Source organism: Lepisosteus oculatus, chromosome 15 (genome assembly GCF_040954835.1).
Source record: "Lepisosteus oculatus isolate fLepOcu1 chromosome 15, fLepOcu1.hap2, whole genome shotgun sequence".
In the NCBI taxonomy this organism is placed as follows: Eukaryota; Metazoa; Chordata; class Actinopteri; order Semionotiformes; family Lepisosteidae; genus Lepisosteus; species Lepisosteus oculatus.
Window position 1 is genome coordinate 30972428 of NC_090710.1, and position 19443 is coordinate 30991870.

The 19443-nt window shown below is 42.5% G+C and overlaps 1 protein-coding gene across 1 annotated transcript; it reads left to right on the forward strand.

The window, feature by feature from the left end:
• The first annotated feature begins 152 nt into the window (after positions 1–152).
• On the forward strand, positions 153–19176 carry lcp1 (lymphocyte cytosolic protein 1 (L-plastin)). Its single transcript, XM_006639206.3, has 16 exons — positions 153–260; positions 6143–6230; positions 7972–8135; positions 8874–9003; positions 9128–9260; positions 9943–10024; positions 10532–10697; positions 11362–11504; positions 12597–12692; positions 13749–13944; positions 14768–14846; positions 15000–15114; positions 15817–15950; positions 16365–16488; positions 17562–17686; positions 18348–19176. Exons 2-16 carry the CDS (start codon positions 6170–6172, stop codon positions 18478–18480), a joined length of 1881 nt encoding a protein of 626 aa, XP_006639269.2. The 5' UTR covers positions 153–260; positions 6143–6169; the 3' UTR covers positions 18481–19176.
• The last annotated feature ends 267 nt before the right edge of the window (positions 19177–19443 follow it).

The following is a 19443-nucleotide window of genomic DNA, read 5'->3' on the forward strand; positions in this document are numbered from 1 at the left end:
ACAAACCGTAGAAGATGTTTTAGAGTGCTTAAAATATTAATACAAAGCATGGAAAGCTTTGCTTCTGAAACCCATATTACCTTATATAGAGACAAAATCTTTCATTCTGTAAGTGATGTGTCACTTGTCGCTTCCTTCCTGTTTAGCTCGAGTAGATTAGCTGTCGCTCTTACTTTTAGTGGCGGTGCTGCCTGTCAAGCAGTGAGGGAGACAGAGAGTCTTGCTGCGCTCTGAGAACCACACCAGCTCTTTGAAACCAGGTAACCTCCTGAAGCCTACACCCTGCTCCCTGATTCCAGATGGGCTGCGCTGTCTGGACCAGTGTTTTGTGTTCTGCTTGTTGTTAGTTGAGTTCAGGCGCTTATTGACATGCAGGTTAACTGTGAACATTAGGTGGAGCAGATAGCCGAACAGGAAGCTTGTGGTCGCACTTTGAAACGGTGAACGACTGAGAAGCACATTGCCTGATTTTTTTTTTTTGTCATGCAAGGGCGTGGAGCCAGTTCTTTGAATGTACAGCACTGAAGTCAAACGTTACTGCTGCTGTTATGTCATTATTTCGTTCTTAATTTCTGTAAGGGTTTCTCAGCCTTTCTGGTCAACTTTCTGGCAGGCTTTTTGTGTCATTTTGTTGCTCTTGTGATACAGAGGACTTTCCTGAGTTGTCAAAATCATGTGTGGTTTCAAAAGCTTTTGTGGTTGTCAATTTAGCCAATGTGTTGAGATAACACCGTTACAGCAGTCAAATTGTTTTATTCTGTAAGTGTCGGGTTGGCAATGTGGTAGAGTCGTTGAAGGCATCAGATGCAAGGTTTAGGGATCCTTCTTGAAAACTGGGTGTCCAGATGGAAGTGTGGGTTTGAATCCTACTTCGGACAAATAAGGGCTATGGTTTTCTGGTTTTCTGCAAGCTACCCAGCCAAGCCGTCGAACTACTGAAGAACTACTACCAAATAGGTTAGCTGGGTCAAATCTCATTTGGGTTTGTAGCCATTCTTGTGTTCTTAATCTATTTAACGCAACAAAATTCTTGTCCCAGTAGTTCTGGAGCCAAGACGTGATCTTGGGCTCTTCCACTGTGACAGTGTTAGTATTTCGGTTAAACTAAACTCTCTTTAACAAACAGAATTATTCTTTTAATGAAGATTGAAAGTGTAAGTCCATTAAATTGTTTTTTTAAAAAATGTATGTTCATGTATATTAATGACTTAAACATAAAACATACTGCAGGCACTATTAAATCCCTTTTATATATGGAGGCTTTATAAAACACATGAGGTCATGAGTTTTTCTTATAGTTCACTGCCTGCACAGGGGCTTTTAGTGGACAGAGACAAGTTTAATAGCTTAAAGCACACCTCTTCACTGCCACTGCGTTTAACTTGATTTGCTTTGGGGGAAGGAAGAGACTCTTAAAAGGACAATAGCGATAAACATCCTATTACGTTCAGCATCCCATGCAAACCTTGATTGATTTGTAGATTCTATATTTGCATTCAGGTTGCCTCAGAACTAGCATTGAAGGTATCACACATGCACAGCACACTATACATAAGAAGTCTTAAGATGTAGATTTAAACTAGATGTACTCCATGAGCAGAAAGATTTCTGGTGTCCATCTAAACAACCTTGACATGACCAGTATTATGCAGTAAAGTCTTCTTTCCCCTTTTCCCCTTTTCAGGGGACACTTAGGAACTGATAACAAGGCCTTGCCCAACTCCGGTTGAACCATTCCAATGTTAGGAAAGAGTAGGAAAGATTCTGCGTGCATTTAGATCTACAAAACATAGGACTGCAGTGATAAAGCTGGGTATTGACATAAAATGTCCTGATGTCTACATCACCCATTTCGACTGGAAAGGCAGTTATTCTAGGTTGAAAGAAAACGATAAAGGGAAGTTTTTGTATTTGATCTCTAGGCACTTTGGGACTTTCCTATTGCAATGGTTATTTTTACTGTCCTGAATTTCAAGACTATTGAAATTGAAAAGGAAGTAAAGATGAGTAAAGATTAGTCCTATTAGGCTGACTAGGTGTCCTCTACCTCACAGCTTGTGAACCGTTTACTGGGGCAGTGTGACAAATACAGACGGAAACCTGGCAGTATGTTCTATTTTTAGTTTTATTTCAGTTTATTCTTTTTAACAAACGAATTCCAGAGCCCTCGCTTATTACATTACGGGGATTCTGATCAGGAGATGATTCACACAGTGACATGGGAGATTTGGGGAGATTTGGGCCAAATGAGTTGATGAGGGAATGTTCAAAACAGTCCAGGTTCCGAATTTTAAATGGTGTGTGAAAGGGGATCCTTTCATTATTACTGTTACCTCCTTGATTCCTAGATAACACCTACGTTGACACTTAACTACTAGGGAAAAGGTTTTCACTTATGAGGAACTGTGGTCCACTGTGGTGATTTTAGTATGGTGCTGTGCCAAGACCAGCTGCAGTAAACCAAAGTAAATGGCAGTAAAAGGGCAGTGAAACGAAATCCATGGAAAAATGTGGCAGAAGAAGATAGTGAAAACTCTAAGACAAATTAACCAAATAGGTGGGAAGGAACTGGACCTGCCCTTTGTCATCTCTGGATATGCATTCGATTTTTCTGAGAAAGTCACGGTTCATTTTTTTGTTCTTTTTCCTCTAGGGTTTACAAATAATGTCAGAAGGAAAATGAGTTGGCAGTAGGGAACTGATTTAATGATACTGGGAAAAGTACTCAGCTTTTTACCACTGGAATTGGTCAATTTGGCCATGAGAATTCTCAGTGTCAGTGATTGCAATCTCACCACCTGGCCAATCTGCCAGCACACCTGGGATCTATGCACGTGCCTCGGGATGCCTTGTTTTAAGATCCTTATAAAATAAGAGCTTCAGGGATAGTTCCTAAAGATTATTTACCCAAGGTTTATGAACTGCAATTGCAAACTGCAGCCCATAGTCAGTGAGAGTAAACTGTGCCTATCAGAAATCAGAACTGGACAACAACCTTCTCTTTATTCATTAGCAAAGGTGTCCGATCGTTTGAATAACACTCAGAAAGTCTGATTCTTCCAAGTCAGAAGTGTATATGCTTTCAGGAAGCACTCCCAACTATGTGAGTTTTTAATTGACAGCTCTTTTTCTGGTGGTGGTGAACATTTTTGGGGAAGCAGTCTTTATTATCAAGAAGAACTGCGCTGTGTGATCCAGTATTCTGACCACAAAGTAAAATGATGGGGTTAGACAGAAGCCAGCATTTGCCTATAGACTGATGGCTCTTTCAAGAAAGTTCTTAATTTCCCCTGCTTACGGTATGGCATCCCTTACACTGACATGTCACACCATCTCAAGAACACCAAATCTCTGCCAGTCCCGTGTGGTGGCCACTAGAGCCTTTTGTCCTCAAGGAGAGAACATGAAAGTATGCCAGATGAAGTGCTACTAGGGGTTTGAGCTAAGGTCTATAAGAGAAAGTCTGTGTTCTTGCTTGGCTTCCAATGTCATGCATGTGAGGCCTTGCTTATCAGCAATTGCTGTTCTTTGCCTTGTGAGCCTTGCTGTTCTCAGTTCCCAGGGCAGATGAGGCTCTTGTGCCTTTCAGCTAGGTGCTTCTCCCAAAAGGGCTCCAGTAAGTTTCTTGCCATATTATGGTGTCCCACCTCTATCATTGTATTAGCAGTAAGGCACCAACAACAGCTTCAAGCCACTCGTGTGGGGAGGTGCTTCAGGGCATGCTGGCTGCAAAGTTAATTCCACGCTGAAAAATAGAGAAGAGACTCACAGCGTTTCAGCTGTGGAGCCTTCTTCAGGCACGAGAGACGGTCTCCAAGTAGCAGAGCTTGGAATGGGCTGCCGAATGAAAGAAAGGAAACATAAGCCTGTATCACAGGAGGAACAAGACAGCATATTCAAAATCTGTGCTGTGGGGAGATTACCTATATGGACGTGTGCTCAGTTTGTGTTAAGGAACTGGAAACCTAGTCTAGTCATTGGAATGGGTTTCTTGAGACACCGGAAGGAATTATAAAACTGAAAATTTCCTATGGATATCCCTGTCCTTTCTTCAAAAAAAAAAAAGCTCAATAAAATAAATAAAATTAAAACTTTTCCACATCTCTCATTCTAAGAGGCTGGTGAGATGGTTGTGAGTAGAGAAGATGAAATATGATCTCCCATTCTCAGAAAGGGTCACTCAAGAGGTGTGCCTTCACTGCATTGTTGCCTTCCTCTCACTTCATAAGGATGTGGGCAGTGTTTTTTTTAATCCTATAAGCACATGTCACAAAGTGGCACCCATGAATATTTTTGGGTACAACGTTGTGCCTTAGGACACAACGTTGTGTCACTAAGTCTACTTTGTATATCTTTCTCCAAATGCAAATAGCAAATGAGCATGTCTTCTTTCTTTTTCTATTATAGTTTTCATCTTCTTTATCACATCATTCCTGATGTGCAATCAGGAGCAAAGTATTTGTATTTGCATGTCAATCATACTGTCTGTCTCCAAATAAAAAAGGTGATGTCACAGTGCTCTCAAGACACCTATTGTTTCAAAGCGTTTGCAGAAGAAAACAACACTGAGGCCCATGCAATGATCATGATCTGAGCTCTCGAATGAAATCTTGTTTTTGCGTACCGCATCAGGTTTTTTTTACCTTTGTGGTTAAGCACATTTTGAGGGGCACATAATGAAATTTCAGTTTAAAATGGCTGCTTCCTGTAACTGCATGATCACTTCCTGCCAGCCCAGCATGTCCCAGCGGTTCTGTGGCTTCACTAGTGTGACTCGAAAAATCTATAGAGTGCATAGAGGAACAGCAGCATGCCGAAATCAGAAAGCTGACTCTTTCGGTTGTAGTCATTTCCGTCAAAGCATGAAAGAAAATATGTTACTGCAGAGCTTTGACATGATAAAACCATCTCGCTCCTAATACGGGGCTTAGATACCATTGACTTTGCTAACGATAATTACAGTACAAGCTGCAAGGTTAAATGACTGCTTTCTGTTTTGGACTGATTTCATTTTTTAATCCGCAGAGTGTTTTGGTTACTGTTATATACTGTATATATGAAGTTGTGAAAGTGTTGTTGTGCGGTGTGCAAAGACAACAATTAGCAACCTCATATCAGATATAAAATGACTTTACTGTTGAATTATTTTAATGTGCCATATTTATTGTGTGGTAATGATATTTATAGTAGTGAACAGGATTACTACTATTGTTAAGAGAAACATACTGTAATACTGCTTGGTAGCACAATTTGTAGAGAACATGTAACGATTGTATTGTGCAGAGCGAAGAGGCTGCCTGTCTAACAGGGCATCTAACAAGTTTCCAATGGTGGAAGAGGAGCCAGTGGTTTTGATCCCCCTGTTGCTACCAACAGTGTAGTCCAGATCAACTTGGTTGAATGTGGGACGAATTGGGTTTATGGACATAGAGCTGTGTAAGCATGTTTATCCATAACAACAGGCTGAATTTATTTCTCGCTGTATGCGAGAACAGTTGCAGAAGAACCCAGCTCAAGCGGAAGTTGCGCTTTAGAGGAAGTTTCAAAACGAAACTCAAGGGGAACTTCTGACCACATGCCATGAAGTAAAGAGCCTTACTGTTCTCAATGAGCAACCATTCTTTTGATGTGCTAGGAAGTTTCCAGATGAAAATATCTGCCCTTCTTTGAAGCCCAGAAGAAACTGCTTTTTTAAAGGAACTGGAGAACTCTTTTTTGTGTGTTGGATAAGTTGTTTGGATTTTATCTTTTAGAAATTGCCGTGCACTGTGCAAGTAAAATGATAGAATTGTTTTCACCATTGCTGATACAAGATGTATTATTGTCACCAAAAGTAGATTTAATTGGCTCTTTCTAAACCACAGAGCTTTTTTGTGGTTCCTTTCCATTCTCCCAGGAAGGAGCAATCTTGGACCATTGGACTGCGAAACACTGAGAGGAGTAAAACACTGCTAGCTCAGCACATCATGTGACCAAGTCCACAACAGGTCTATAATCGAGTCTGTTGTGCTGATTTAAATTCTGTTATCCAATAAAGCTACCTCTACAGTACCACTGTCGCCATATAAAGTTTAACAGAACCCCCAAATAACCAGCATGTTTTAAGAGAACTATCTGATGCAGCTAGATGGTGTCATTCCAGGTCCTTGATTGATTAGCCAGTGGAAAGATGGCTGCCCAGATCACCCAGGAGGAAATGGAGGAGATGAGAGAAGCTTTCTCAAAGATTGGTGAGAAACTGGACTGTTTACAGGCCTCCCTGAGCCTTGGGCTGCAAGCTGCTTCTGCGCAAGGCCTGACGCATGAAGAAGTGCTCAACATCCATTCCTGCTCGTTTTCAGCACATTGCTATTTTTATTCTCAGCGAGCAGAGGGACACGGGGGTGCCGAAGCCTGTCCTGCCAAGCAACGGGCACAAGGCAGGGGGCATCCTGTAAGACACAGACACGCGCTTGCACGAGGGCAAAGGTTTATAGAAGCCGTGCCTCTGGGCTGTGGGAGGAAGCCTGAGCACCCAGAGGGAACCCACACAAACACAGGGAGAACATACAAGCACCAAGCAGATAGAACCCCAGGTCTGGAACTGAACCCAGGGCCCCAGCAGTGCTCACCACTGCGCCCCTGTGCTGCCTGCCTAGTATTAGCAGTAGTACGAGTAGTAGCAACAGCAGCAGTAGATACTTTGTGTGCTTACAAAAATGCAGCGGGTAGTAGCAGAAAAAGATCAACAAGTGCTGAAACACAGCAATACAGAGAAGAAATGCAGGATCTCAACATGAGCATGACTTCTAAGTGTTTCCTTTGCTGCTTGCTTTCTGCTCTGACGCTCCTTACAACCTCTAATCCTTTGTGCGAAGATGCCAGGCTGCTGCACATTCATCGTCAGATGTTAAATGAGACACGGGGTCAGTTCAATTCGAATTTAACTAGAATTCAGTTAGAGTTTCGCTCGATCACACACAAACAGTATCAACAAGTAAAGAAGATCTGTGGTGATTGTGTCAGCTAATATCTGGACTTCCAAAAAACAAGATGTAGTCAAATAAGCACATACCTAATGTGTGTATAACTGATATGGGGCACTTTAAACAGATTATGTTCAGTAAGTTTGTTTTATATGTACATTAATATACTGAAACATACTTGTATTAATAAGATAGCGTTGCTACTGATGCTGAGCTCCAGGTTCAGTGTCAGCTCAGCACATCGCTACCATCTGCAGGTTTGTCTGTTTTCACTGTTACTCTCACACAGGATGTGGTGAGCCTCAGAGCTGCCTCAGAGCTGCCTCAGAGCTGCCCCTGAGCATTTTAGACATGATCAGCCCTGGCTGCAAAATTAAAATTCAAAGTCACCTCGAATGTTAATGAAAATATGCACGCAGGGGGGTTCCTTTTTGGCTACATGTTTTTCTTCTGTCTGCTTTAGAAAGGATAAAGGTTCTATGAAGGAACAAGTAATAGGTTTATTCCATGCTGAAAAGAGAAGAGAGAAAACATAGCTTCACAGCCCAAACGTTGTGTCTTCTCTCTTGTCTTTTCAGCATGGAATAAACCTGTTACTTGTTCCTTTGCAGACTACGCATGCTGACGCAGCTCCCCACCTGAACTAAAGGTTCTATTTGTGCAACAGACATTTGTCACACACTTACTCAAAAACACACGGTGGAGTGAAATCAACAGCCCTCATCGGCTGTTTATTCTTACCAGTTTCACATGAGTGTTTCTGCAGAAAAACAATGACTCTCTGATGTTATCGTTGTGTCTACAAACCCAAAGACTTACTAAAATAATCATGCTTTAAATGAGTTATTATTTAAATGACTTTAAATGCCTATATTTTAGTTGTTGTTCACATTATTTGATGGCCAGTAAATTGTGCAAGTCTGTCAAACGACACTAATCATTGCCTTCGGAGTGCTTTTTTCTTGCAAGCAGGTCTTCACTTATCTCCGACTTCCCTCTTATCCAGATGTCGACTCCAATGGGTACATCAGCACCAATGAGCTCAATGACCTCTTCAAGGCAGCCAACCTGCCCCTGCCAGGGTATAGAATCAGAGAAATCATTCAGAACCTCATGGCCACTGGGGACTTGAATAACGACGGTCAAATCAGCTTCGACGAGTTCATCAACGTGAGTTGAAAGTGTCCGTCAGGAAGGAAATTGAGAGCCCCAAGCTGGGAGCAGGTTATCCAGTCAGGTTGGCACTGTCCGGTTGAGAAAATGCTATAGAATGAGTGTGTGTTGCCTACCTTTGCAACTTTTTGGAATGTAATAGACTTTCTGCACAAGAGGGACTAAATTGCTGTTGCAAATGCTAAAAAATAACAATACCATGAAACCAGCAAGTTGGAAATTCCAGTATTTTTTTAACTGAAGTGATTACTTCAGAAATTTCCCAAAGTCTTTATGGCCTTTTTTCAAAAGCACCAGGTGATAGCGATGGGTGTGTAGTGTTGTGTTAGAGCTCAGGCTCGGGGATGTCACAGTCTGCTCCTCAACACAAGGGGGCTCTTTGCCAACAGATGCATTTAAAATCACAGATTGTCCCTCACCAGAACAGCACTCGGATGTAGAAAGAGGTTCTGCGAGGACAGAATGGGGAAAAGTGTGCTTAATTACACTTTGCCACCCATCACATCGCACTCCAGTGATATACTGAACATGATTATGTTCCATTCATTAATACTTCATACATGCATTGGAAAATTTGAATTTTAATGCATCGATTCTCATGAGTAAATAGAATCGTATCAGCCACAGAAGTGCTCTCTCTTAGCTTTGAGTTCTTAAAAAGTCTCTCCATCAGAGCACATGTCTTCCGAGGCCCAGTGTGCTGAAAGCACTAAGCTGTCGTCTCTTCCTCCGCAGGTTGTACACGGGCTGAAGAGCACGGAGGTGGCGAAGACGTTCAGGAAGGCCATCAACAAGAAAGAGGGCATCTGCGCCGTCGGAGGGACGTCGCAGCAGTCCTGCGCGGGAACACAGCACTCCTACTCAGGTGGGGAGGCACGCTCGGGGACGGTCAGACCAACCGAGGCGGCAACACTCAGGAACCCCAACCAAGGTGGAGCCAAGCCCCTCGAGGGCCGCCCTGTTTTAAGAGCGCCTCTTTCTATCCGCAGAGGAAGAAAAATACGCCTTTGTCAACTGGATAAATAAGGCGCTTGAAAAAGACCCTGACTGCCAGCATGTTCTTCCCATGGATCCCAACAGTGACGACCTGTTCAGCGCGGTTGGGGACGGGCTGGTCCTCTGGTGAGTTGTCTCTGGAGCCCCCTGCACCTGACTGAACTACACCATTAAACAGCCAGTGCAGCGCCATCTAGTGGGTAGTCTAAACTATGACTTAATGAAACACGAGGAAGAGGAGACGGTGGGGGAAATGTTCTCATATCAGGTGCTTTTCTTATTCCTCGGTGTGGGGTGTCTTTCTTATACAGCTCTATCTACATCCTTTCCACATTGGAATGGAGTGGGTGATAAACATATTCACCTCTTCCTGTGCACACTCTGTGACGTACAGTACCTACATTACTGCGAAAATGTAAAAACAGGAATTTCACAAAATATATATAGGGAAATACTGTCAAATATATTTTGTTAATTAAAAATAAATTCCTTAATATACATTAGTATGTCATGAGTTAATTTACAAACCAAATTGTCTGTAGCCTATTTTAATTTTGGCTTGCTTTTGTGTTCCCCAACAATATGAGTTTCATAGTGCACAACCATTACAAACAGCGTCATTACAAAGACAATAAGGCAGAGGCTTAATGATTAAAGTTTTTTGATGTGTCCTCTGGCACAGCCTGGTCATTGGCTCAGGTACGAAATTTGTGCCATTTTACTAAGACTTAACAGTTTGGTTTAGGACAGTTGTTTGTCCCATCCAAGACTGTTACACATTACCTAACCTCTCACTTTTCTTTTCCAGTAAGATGATCAACCTCTCTGTTCCTGACACCATTGATGAAAGAACAATCAACAAAAAGAAGCTCACTCCTTTCACCATACAGGTAAATTGTCTCATGTTGTCAGCATTATGCTGTGTGCTTAAATTGATTTGATGTATGGTCTCCATTGCACGGATCAGGGTGTCCCGGAGCAATTCTTGTCTTATTGAATTTGAAAATCCCAGATGAAATATTTGTGAGGTGTCAACCAGGGATGTTGCCCATTGAGAGCATAAGCTCAGTCCCAAAAGAACTGGTGATCCTAAAAAAGATTCAAAAGGCATTAAAAGGAAAAAAATAAATGGAAAGGCAAAAATCTTTAGTTTCTTACTGCGTCATGTGACCATAGTGCTCATTGAAAAGCCGTGATACAGTATCACACTTAAACGCAACAGAATTATTTTATTTTTAAAGAAATGACAAATTCTTGTCTCTGACTTCCCTGCCATCATTGGAAGATATCCGTCAACTAATACAGGGGTCATTTAACTGCATCATTACCTCATACTGCTTTTCCATAACACTACATGGGGGCATTGCTGTAAAGGAGCACGGTCTTCCCTTTGGCAGGAAAACTTGAACCTGGCGCTGAATTCTTCCTCTGCCATCGGGTGCCATGTGGTGAACATCGGCGCTGAGGACCTGAAGGAGGGCAAGCCCCACCTGGTGCTGGGTCTGCTGTGGCAGGTCATCAAGATCGGGCTGTTTGCGGACATCGAGATCAGCAGGAACGAGGGTAAGCCAACCGTCAGGAGTCTTTGCGGCAGAAAATTCGTTCACTCGTTCATTCATGAGGTACAGCATGCCTCACTGTCAAGAATCATGGTCCTTTGATACCAATGTAGGGTCTGTGCATCGCCTGACAGGTACATGGTGATTCAGGAAAGCAGTTCCTCTTTTAGCAACTTTACTTGCACCCAGAGCATAGCTCCACATAACAGGTTTGTGCTCACAAGCTCAAACCTGATGTAAACAGGCACTCATGAAGCACTCTTTGCCATTAATTGCTTTCCGGTCAAATCAGAAAAAAATGTGCTGCGCTTTTGCACAGGAACATTCCTCCAAAATGGAAGACCGGTCTCAGTGAAACATTTGAGCCTGATGTCATAAGTCTTGCAATCTGTAGCTCGATTTGCGCATGTGGCGGCCCAAGAACACAAAATTACCAACCTGGAGGTCTGAACACGACAAGTGTGATATGGAAATTGCAGTGTTGAGTTAGTATTGAGCTGCTGAGGTTACTGTGCATGCTTCAGTGATCACTATGATGCCTGGACATGTTCCCACTCATTACAAAGCATCATGGCGTCCGTCCATAAGTGTGTCAGGAGACGAAGGAGTGTCACTCCCTCGTGACAGAGCCGACGATTGACCCTTGTCTTGTGTGTGTGCGAGCGCAGCTCTCATCGCCCTGCTGCGAGAAGGAGAGAGCCTGGAGGACCTGATGAAGCTCTCTCCTGAGGAGCTCCTGCTGCGCTGGGCGAACTACCACCTGGAGAATGCAGGCGTCGGCAAAATCAACAACTTCACCTCCGATATCAAGGTCAGTGCTCCTGGGCACGCCTGTCCCCACCCCAGCCCTCTGCAGAGCTTTCACCTTGCCCACCGACTTGTCAGAGTTTCTTCCTCTCTAAAAACTCTCTTCACAACACTCACACGCCCAGAAACCACCCCAGGAACAGTGGACGTAGCACTGCTCTTCCTCTCGGCATCAAAAAGCAACACACATCAACATTAGCCATCGGTACGACTTTATATTCATAATTCCATCTCAATCCACCTTATAGATAAAACACATGTTAAGTAGTGTCTGATTCGCCATGACAATTGTTTCCTGAGCTGATTTAACGGAAATGTATATTGCAAATGTAAACCGTGCAGTGTACTTCCTACATCCAGCGTGTGGCAGTACACACGATTACTCTGATCGTGTTAAAAGATAAAAGCGTTTATACCCACATTTACTGTATGTGTTCTCAGCAAAGCAATCCTTCACAACTGCATTTAAAAGGATGATATTATAGCTGGTTCTTCTACTGGGGAAACCGGTGCCACAGAGGAAGAGCAAGAGAGAAGGAACTGGAGTTGCACAATGATTTGCAAACAGCTGTGTTGTATTTGAAAAGACAGATTACATCTTTCTGTGAGATTTCCTGTTTTGTGGCATAACCAAAAGTAAACTTTTGCAGAATGCAGAAGGTAAATTGTATTATTTAGATAAAACACAGAATTTTATTTATCTTTCGGAAGAGTGTTTTGTGGAATGTTGCTCCGTGTGTAAAAGATTTGGAAATGCATCTTCCTTGTTCAAGGATTTCATTGATGAGCATGCCCCAAATCAGGAAACTCAAGTCATAGAGATTGATTGCATAAAAATGCACATGCTTTAAAAGTCACAAGGAGAACGAGGAACTAGGTTCTTTGTGTGGGATATAAATTGTGTCTCCTACTGCTGTCATATTTTCTCTGCTGACCTGTCTCCCCTGCTGCTGTCATATTCTCTTTACTGACTTGGATCTAGCAAATTGGCTTTGTAGATATTCCATTAAAAAGGAGACTCAAAACTAGTATTGCACAAGCAGTGTTCTGCAGATGCTCTCGCAGCAATCTGACACCGTCTTTCTTCTGTCTAAAGGACTCCAAGGCCTACTACCATCTGCTCAACCAGATTGCACCCAAGGGTGACGATGAAGGAATCCCTCCCATAGCCATTGACATGTCGGGGCTCAGAGTAAGTTTGATGTGTTAGTAAGTGATGGAAATGAAATTCCACATCCAAAGGACAAACCCTTACATTCACCTGAACGGGCCCTGTGTGTGTCAGATGTACTTGGCAGCACTTGGCTTGCAGACAGGTACTGAACAGTGGGCCGTGTCCGGAATATAGCCTGAGAGGCGTGGAGTGGGGAATGGCATATTAAGGTACCATCGCCATGCATGGTGCACAACAGAGAGTCATTGAAAAAACGTTCTCAAAGTTTAGCAAGTAAAGAGAGGTGTTTCCAGCACATACTAAGACCTTTGCCAGATTCACTGAGATCGCCCAAGTGGTTTTTAAGTAAAGGCTGAATTTTCTCTAGGATTGGGTGGCAGGGTTATGTTTGATGGGGGTATCCACTATATGTAATATTGGATAATAGTAGATAATAGTGGGTAACAATAGTAACCCCAGTGATGAGCCAGGTGCCTGTGAATTGATGTGAGTGACAGAAGCACCACTCCACCAATCAACACCGACTCTCTTGTACGAAGACTACGACAAGAGCACGCCATCGCTCTCAGAGTGCTGCACAGCCAGTCAAGTGGATGGGTACCAAGAAATTGCAGATTGGAGGAAAGAGATAGAAAATAACCAATGATTCCCAATGGTTTTTATGCTCTTTGGACTTTGAGATCCAATGTTTTTCATGCTGAAATACATGAATATTTCTTACATCGCTCACATTCAGAACCTAACAGTCCCAGGAAGGAGGAAAGATTCAACTTTGCAGAACACACATATTATACCACAGAGATCACAACGTTGTAAATCTGAATAATATTAATAGCGCTGTAAAAAGGGAAAGACCATGTTTTCAAGTAAGATGGGAGACATATTTATAAATAAACAAATTCAAGCAATCAAAAAGAAAATTAATAAATTAATAAATGAAATAACTGTTTCAATTTTTGTTGCATCTCTGTACATGCTCATTCACATTGTTTTAGCACATTTCTGTAACGCACAGCTAGAAACACATGAATCACAGCGGAAGAGCTGACTGTGAGCTGTGGACTGCTCTTTCAGGAAAAGGAGGACCTGAAGAGAGCAGAGTGCATGCTGGACCAGGCCGACCGCCTGGGCTGCCGGCAGTTTGTCACGGCGACTGACGTTGTCCGTGGAAACCCCAAGCTGAACCTGGCTTTCATCGCTAACTTGTTCAACAAGTACCCAGCCCTGCACAAGCCAGAGAACCAGGACATCGACTGGAGCAGCATTGAGGGTGAGTGTGGTCTTGTCCTTATAGGATTTCTCTAGGACACACAGCAGGACTTATAGAGCATGCACAGCAGGATATATAGAGCACACACAGCAGGACTTATAGAGCACACACAGCAGGACATATAGAGCACACACAGCAGGACTTACAGAGCATGCACAGCAGGAGATATGGAGCACACACAGCAGGACATATACAGCACACACAGCAGGACATATACAGCACACACAGCAGGACATATGGAGCAGCAGAATGTATAGAGAACACACAGCAGGACATAAAGTATAGAGTACACACAGCAGGACATATAGAGCACACATAGCAGGATATATAGAGCACGCACAGCAGGATATATAGAGCACACACAGCAGGACATATGGAGCAGCAGAATGTATAGAGAACACACAGCAGGACATAAAGTATAGAGTACACACAGCAGGACATATAGAGCACACATAGCAGGATATATAGAGCACGCACAGCAGGATATATAGAGCACACACAGCAGGACATATGGAGCAGCAGAATGTATAGAGAACACACAGCAGGACATAAAGTATAGAGTACACACAGCAGGACATATAGAGCACACATAGCAGGATATATAGAGTACACACAGCAGGACATATAGAGCACACACAGTGGGACATATACAGCACACACAGCAGGACATATAGAGCACACACAGCAGGACATATAGAGCACACACAGCAGGACTTATAGAGCACACACAGCAGGAGATATGGAACACTGTTTTGAAATAAACATCCAAGTCCTACACTGCTACACTATCACTACCTGCATTTCCAATCTCTCCCATCCCCAGGTGAGACCAGGGAAGAGAGGACATTCAGGAATTGGATTAATTCTCTTGGCGTGAATCCACGGGTCAACCACCTTTATGGGTGAGCAAGTGCAGCAGCAATGATTTTTTTTGTTTGATTTTGTGTGATACAGAAAATGTAAAGCTGTGCAGATTGGCTTGAATTTCTTTCTAGGTCATGCGCTGTGTCTTATTGTGATTGATGATCTTAGTGGCTGGTATAACGCTTTTCCAGGGATCTGGCAGATGCACTGGTGATCTTCCAGCTCTACGAGAAGATTAAAGTTCCAGTGGACTGGAGAAGGGTGAACAATCCCCCTTACCCCAAACTTGGTGGAAACATGAAGAAGGTAAGACAAACACTCCTAAATATCAGCAATCTGTAGCACTGGCATCACACATGTATCGATGCTAAACGGTAAAAAGCTGTTCATCAAAAATGAAAGGTATTCATCGCTGCAACAATTCAGGTTCTTCGCATTCATCTGGGATCATCTCCCTTTCACCCCCTCGTCCCTGTGCCTGGAGCAACGCACGGGGGAGACAGCCTGGCCATGTGGCATCACAATTTCACTTGGAGAGGCTTGTCATACCCTTGCATAGCACCAACATTCATCGTTTTTAGCATTTTTGTTTCTCTGTGGTCCATATCTGCGACTGCATGATTTCATAAAGTCTAAAAGTGTTTTAAAGTTAAGAAAACATGAGATAAATTCAACATGAGAGGAGATGCCGGACATGTAGCATATGCACAACAGAGTCCTGGCATTCATTGCTGAAGAATTTGAATTTGAGTGGGTGCCTTTTTCTTCCTGAAACTTTCCAGTTTTAATTTCTAACTATGTGCCCTGCTCTCCGCTGAACTTGAATCTTTTTTGGAGCTGCCTTTTTACGGATCTCTTCAGAGTCTTATTTGTTGTGTTTTACTCCACCATACTCAGTGGAATCCATTAACATTGGCCACTAACAACAACACCCCCATCAAAGCAGCCTCACAGACAGATCTTCTTGTCTCGACTAATGGCAGCTCTCTTCTTTTTTCTTAATGCAAGCTGGAAAACTGCAATTATGCAATAGAGCTGGGGAAGAACCAGGCCAAGTTTTCGCTGGTGGGGATTGCTGGACAAGACCTGAATGCAGGAAACCGCACGTTAACTCTGGCTTTACTGTGGCAGCTGATGAGGAGGTAACTGAACTTCACATCAAGCAATGCGTGAAGCTTGTTGTTCTATGTCCTCTGTATTTCTTTCACCAGTCTCAGGACAATTCTAGTCCTGACACGCTTTTAGCATATAAGCAGATATAGCGGTGCTAGCTCAAAATCGTAAGTGTAACCTCACCCAAAAAGACAGAACAGAATTTGACTGTATTTGTATTTCTTTTACAAATGGTAAAAAAGCACAAGTAGTTAACACTAGCTACATTTGAATGTAATCTAAACATTTAGTACAGGGATCTGCTACATTAATGATCAATGTTATGTATAATATGTAGTGTGAAGGAAAGAAAAAATGTTCTTAGTTATTTTTGTGTGTTTTCCTTCTGTGTTAATTAAGGAACCACTCTTACATGTAATTCATTGATTTGATCTGGTCCTTAGGTACACCCTGAACATTCTGGAGGATATTGGCGATGGCCAGAAGGTTAATGATGACATCATTGTGCACTGGGTCAATGAGACGCTGGCAAAGGCTGGAAAAGGCACCTCCATCTCAGGCTTCAAGGTAGAGAACTTCACAGCTCCAGAGCCTGGTCTCCACTGCGCACTTACAGAGGCAATATTGCAGTAGCTTCCACACCTCTGATTTCAACTTCTCTGAGCCTTATTCATTTTAGTGTGTTACTGGTTGCATGATGAAGTTTGATCCAGTCTTCGGTTATTTGCTATGTGCATTTCTAATTTTTACAAGAAAAAGAAAAAAAAAGAAAAAGAGTTTCTAAAATGCAATAAAGCAGACTGCCTTCATATGTGCAGGGGGAAGACAAAAGAGACTTAATTAAGAAGACCTTTAGGTAGGTTAGGCTCTACAGGCCCAAAATAGGCTTAATATTTAGGCAGGATACACCTCGTCTTACAAACAGTGCCAATCGGAAGCTCAGCTCCTGTTGTAACACAGTGTCACCATAGTGACTCAGTGGTTTGTAAATTGTGCTCCAAAGGAAACAGCGCCACCTTCTGTTCTGAAGATGTTCCTGAAGATGGATGGATTGAGCTGTAGATGACATCCTCTATGTTAGCCTCCTTAATATTTAACAAAAGCCAGTTCATAGTAACAATCAAGAAACAATCTAAGCAGTACCAAAAAATACACACAAGTAAGACAAAATCAAGGTGATAAAATAACTTTTAATAATGGAAATGCATGCCATATCTCAGTGCAGCGTGGTGTATTTCAAAATGAAGACGCACAAAATGGTATTTTGTTCAGCAATGACAATTTTGCTGTCATTTTCCTGTCTTGGATAAACAGTGCCAAGAAACATTCCAAGCATTTTTGGCTATATTCTTTCCTGTGATCCAGAAAACGAACTCAAAATTCAAATGAGTAACCCCCTACGGAATAATTTTATTTTAAGCATATTCTTGGAAAATGAACCAGGGTGATTGTGGAGCTTGAAACAGAGGAACAAATTGTACCGGTCTGCAAAGTGCTCTGAAGATTGTCTGGTTCTAGTGTGCACACACATGGCTACAGCATTGAGCAAAGTTTGTCTTTGTCGCAGTGGAGCACAACAATAACAGATTAAGCATAGGGTTTTCTAAATCTTTCAATTGACCGTTTGTTTCTTCCTCCAGGATGGACAGATAACCACCAGCAAGCCAGTGCTGGACCTGATTGATGCCATCCAGCCCGGCTCCATCAGATATGACATCCTGAAGTTTGAAGACCTGTCCGATGAGGAGAAACTCAACAACGCCAAGTACGTGGACTTTCGGGGGGTCATGTCTTCTTATCCCAGGGGTCACCAGGAAAAATCATTTTGCTGACACGTCAAGCAGCACATTTGTGACATTTGTGAAACGCAGTGAGTTATGAGAAGACTGATGATTTCCATGTTTGTATTTGTAATCCAAATCATGTGCCCATTTTTAGTATCTTAATCGTATCAACACCTTGTTGACAGTAAACATGCATCCTTCTCATGAACGGATTAATTATTGTTTAAATAATGACTTCAAGCATAGTACAAAATGCTTGTGCAGAGATGTCAGCTTGTGTTGTAAAAAGTAGTGTGAAGTTTTAACAGTAATGGTAGTCAGGCCAGGTGGAGGGAGGAAGGAGGCGGTGAATGAGAATTACAATATTCCAAAGCACTCTTTGACCATTTCTCTGTCTTCCAGGGACAGTTATCTGGTTTCATCAGTACACTAACATCTAGACAAGAGCGAATGTCTTGGAACCCAGTTCAAACTTTTATTAGGAAGAGTGACAGAAAATAAAATCCATTGGGTGGCTCATCTCCCCCCAAAAAATATGGCTGGTTGATGATTTAGCTGATTTCTTCCTTTGTTTTTGTTTTTTTCGATTTGCTGTGGACCTCGGAGAGTTTCAGATTTGTCTTCTCCCGTGGTTTTCCGTAGATACGCCATCTCCATGGCCAGGAAGATCGGAGCCCGGGTGTACGCCCTGCCGGAGGACCTGGTGGAGGTGAAGCCCAAGATGGTGATGACAGTCTTCGCTTGCCTCATGGCCCGGGGGATGAAGAGAGTGTGAGAGCAGGGACCCCTCCCTCCCACGCTGAGACAGGAACAGACAACGTGCCGCCTGCACACTCCCAACTCGCACCGCGGGCTGTGGAACTATGGACACGCACACGCACACACATGACCAGCCTTACACTCATCTCTCAAAGCCTGAAGCACTGAGTTATTAGGAGCAAATACTGCAGCGTGACATTTCACGTCCAGAATGATAATGGTGTTTTCACTCTTCCTCTTTGAAGCATTTTTAACATCAACATTACATAATCTGAGATTTTTTAAATAATAATCCAGTGCTTTGTGGCTGAAAAAAAACCCCCAACTATATACACTTTTTCTCACTTGACAGTTTTTGAAGTCTATACAAATCAATTAATTCTCATCTTTGTCGTGCTCACTATCATGTGATTATCTCGTGGTACAGCCAAGATAGTAATAAGGTTTTTGAAAAAAAGCAAAAAAATGATATTTGCTTAACCACGTGCATTGCGCACAAGAATCTTTCTTTGAAAGCTTCCTAACATCAGCAGTATAAATGATCATTTGAGGGAATTAACTGAAAAAGATCAGTGACACGGAATGAAAATACAGATTGTTTACAATATTAGAAGGAGAAATTGTGAAGGTCTTTTGAATATTACCTGGCAGCATTTCTGTTGGTGTTAAAAGTGACCTGTATTACCAGCTTTTAATAAAAATATTTAATGTACTGTGCGGGATGTGTCTTTTTTATAAGTATAGGATATGGTAGCATTACAGAATAGATCAGTCTGTCAAAGCGTTCAGATCAGAAGAAACATATTGACCGAACATGTCAGAGGAAAATATAGTAAAGGGCCCTTGATACTTCAAGCCTCTTGTGTCCCTGGGTATCCTAGTGGGATACTGTTGCTCATCGCGTATGACTTGGCCGTGTGTTTCCAGATCCCTCGCAGTCACAAACAGACTAGCATCTGTCCATCCTGTTGTTGTTTTT

What these genes read in the sequence shown, in the direction of transcription:
- lcp1 (XM_006639206.3), top strand. Translation starts at nt 6,170, where the DNA reads ATGGCTGCCCAGATCACCCAGGAGGAAATGGAGGAGATGAGAGAAGCT. An exon ending in CGGGTCAACCACCTTTATGG is followed by an intron (nt 14,847 to 14,999) that starts GTGAGCAAGTGC and finishes ACGCTTTTCCAG; the next exon opens with GGATCTGGCAGATGCACTGG. An exon ending in TTGGTGGAAACATGAAGAAG is followed by an intron (nt 15,115 to 15,816) that starts GTAAGACAAACA and finishes TCTTAATGCAAG; the next exon opens with CTGGAAAACTGCAATTATGC.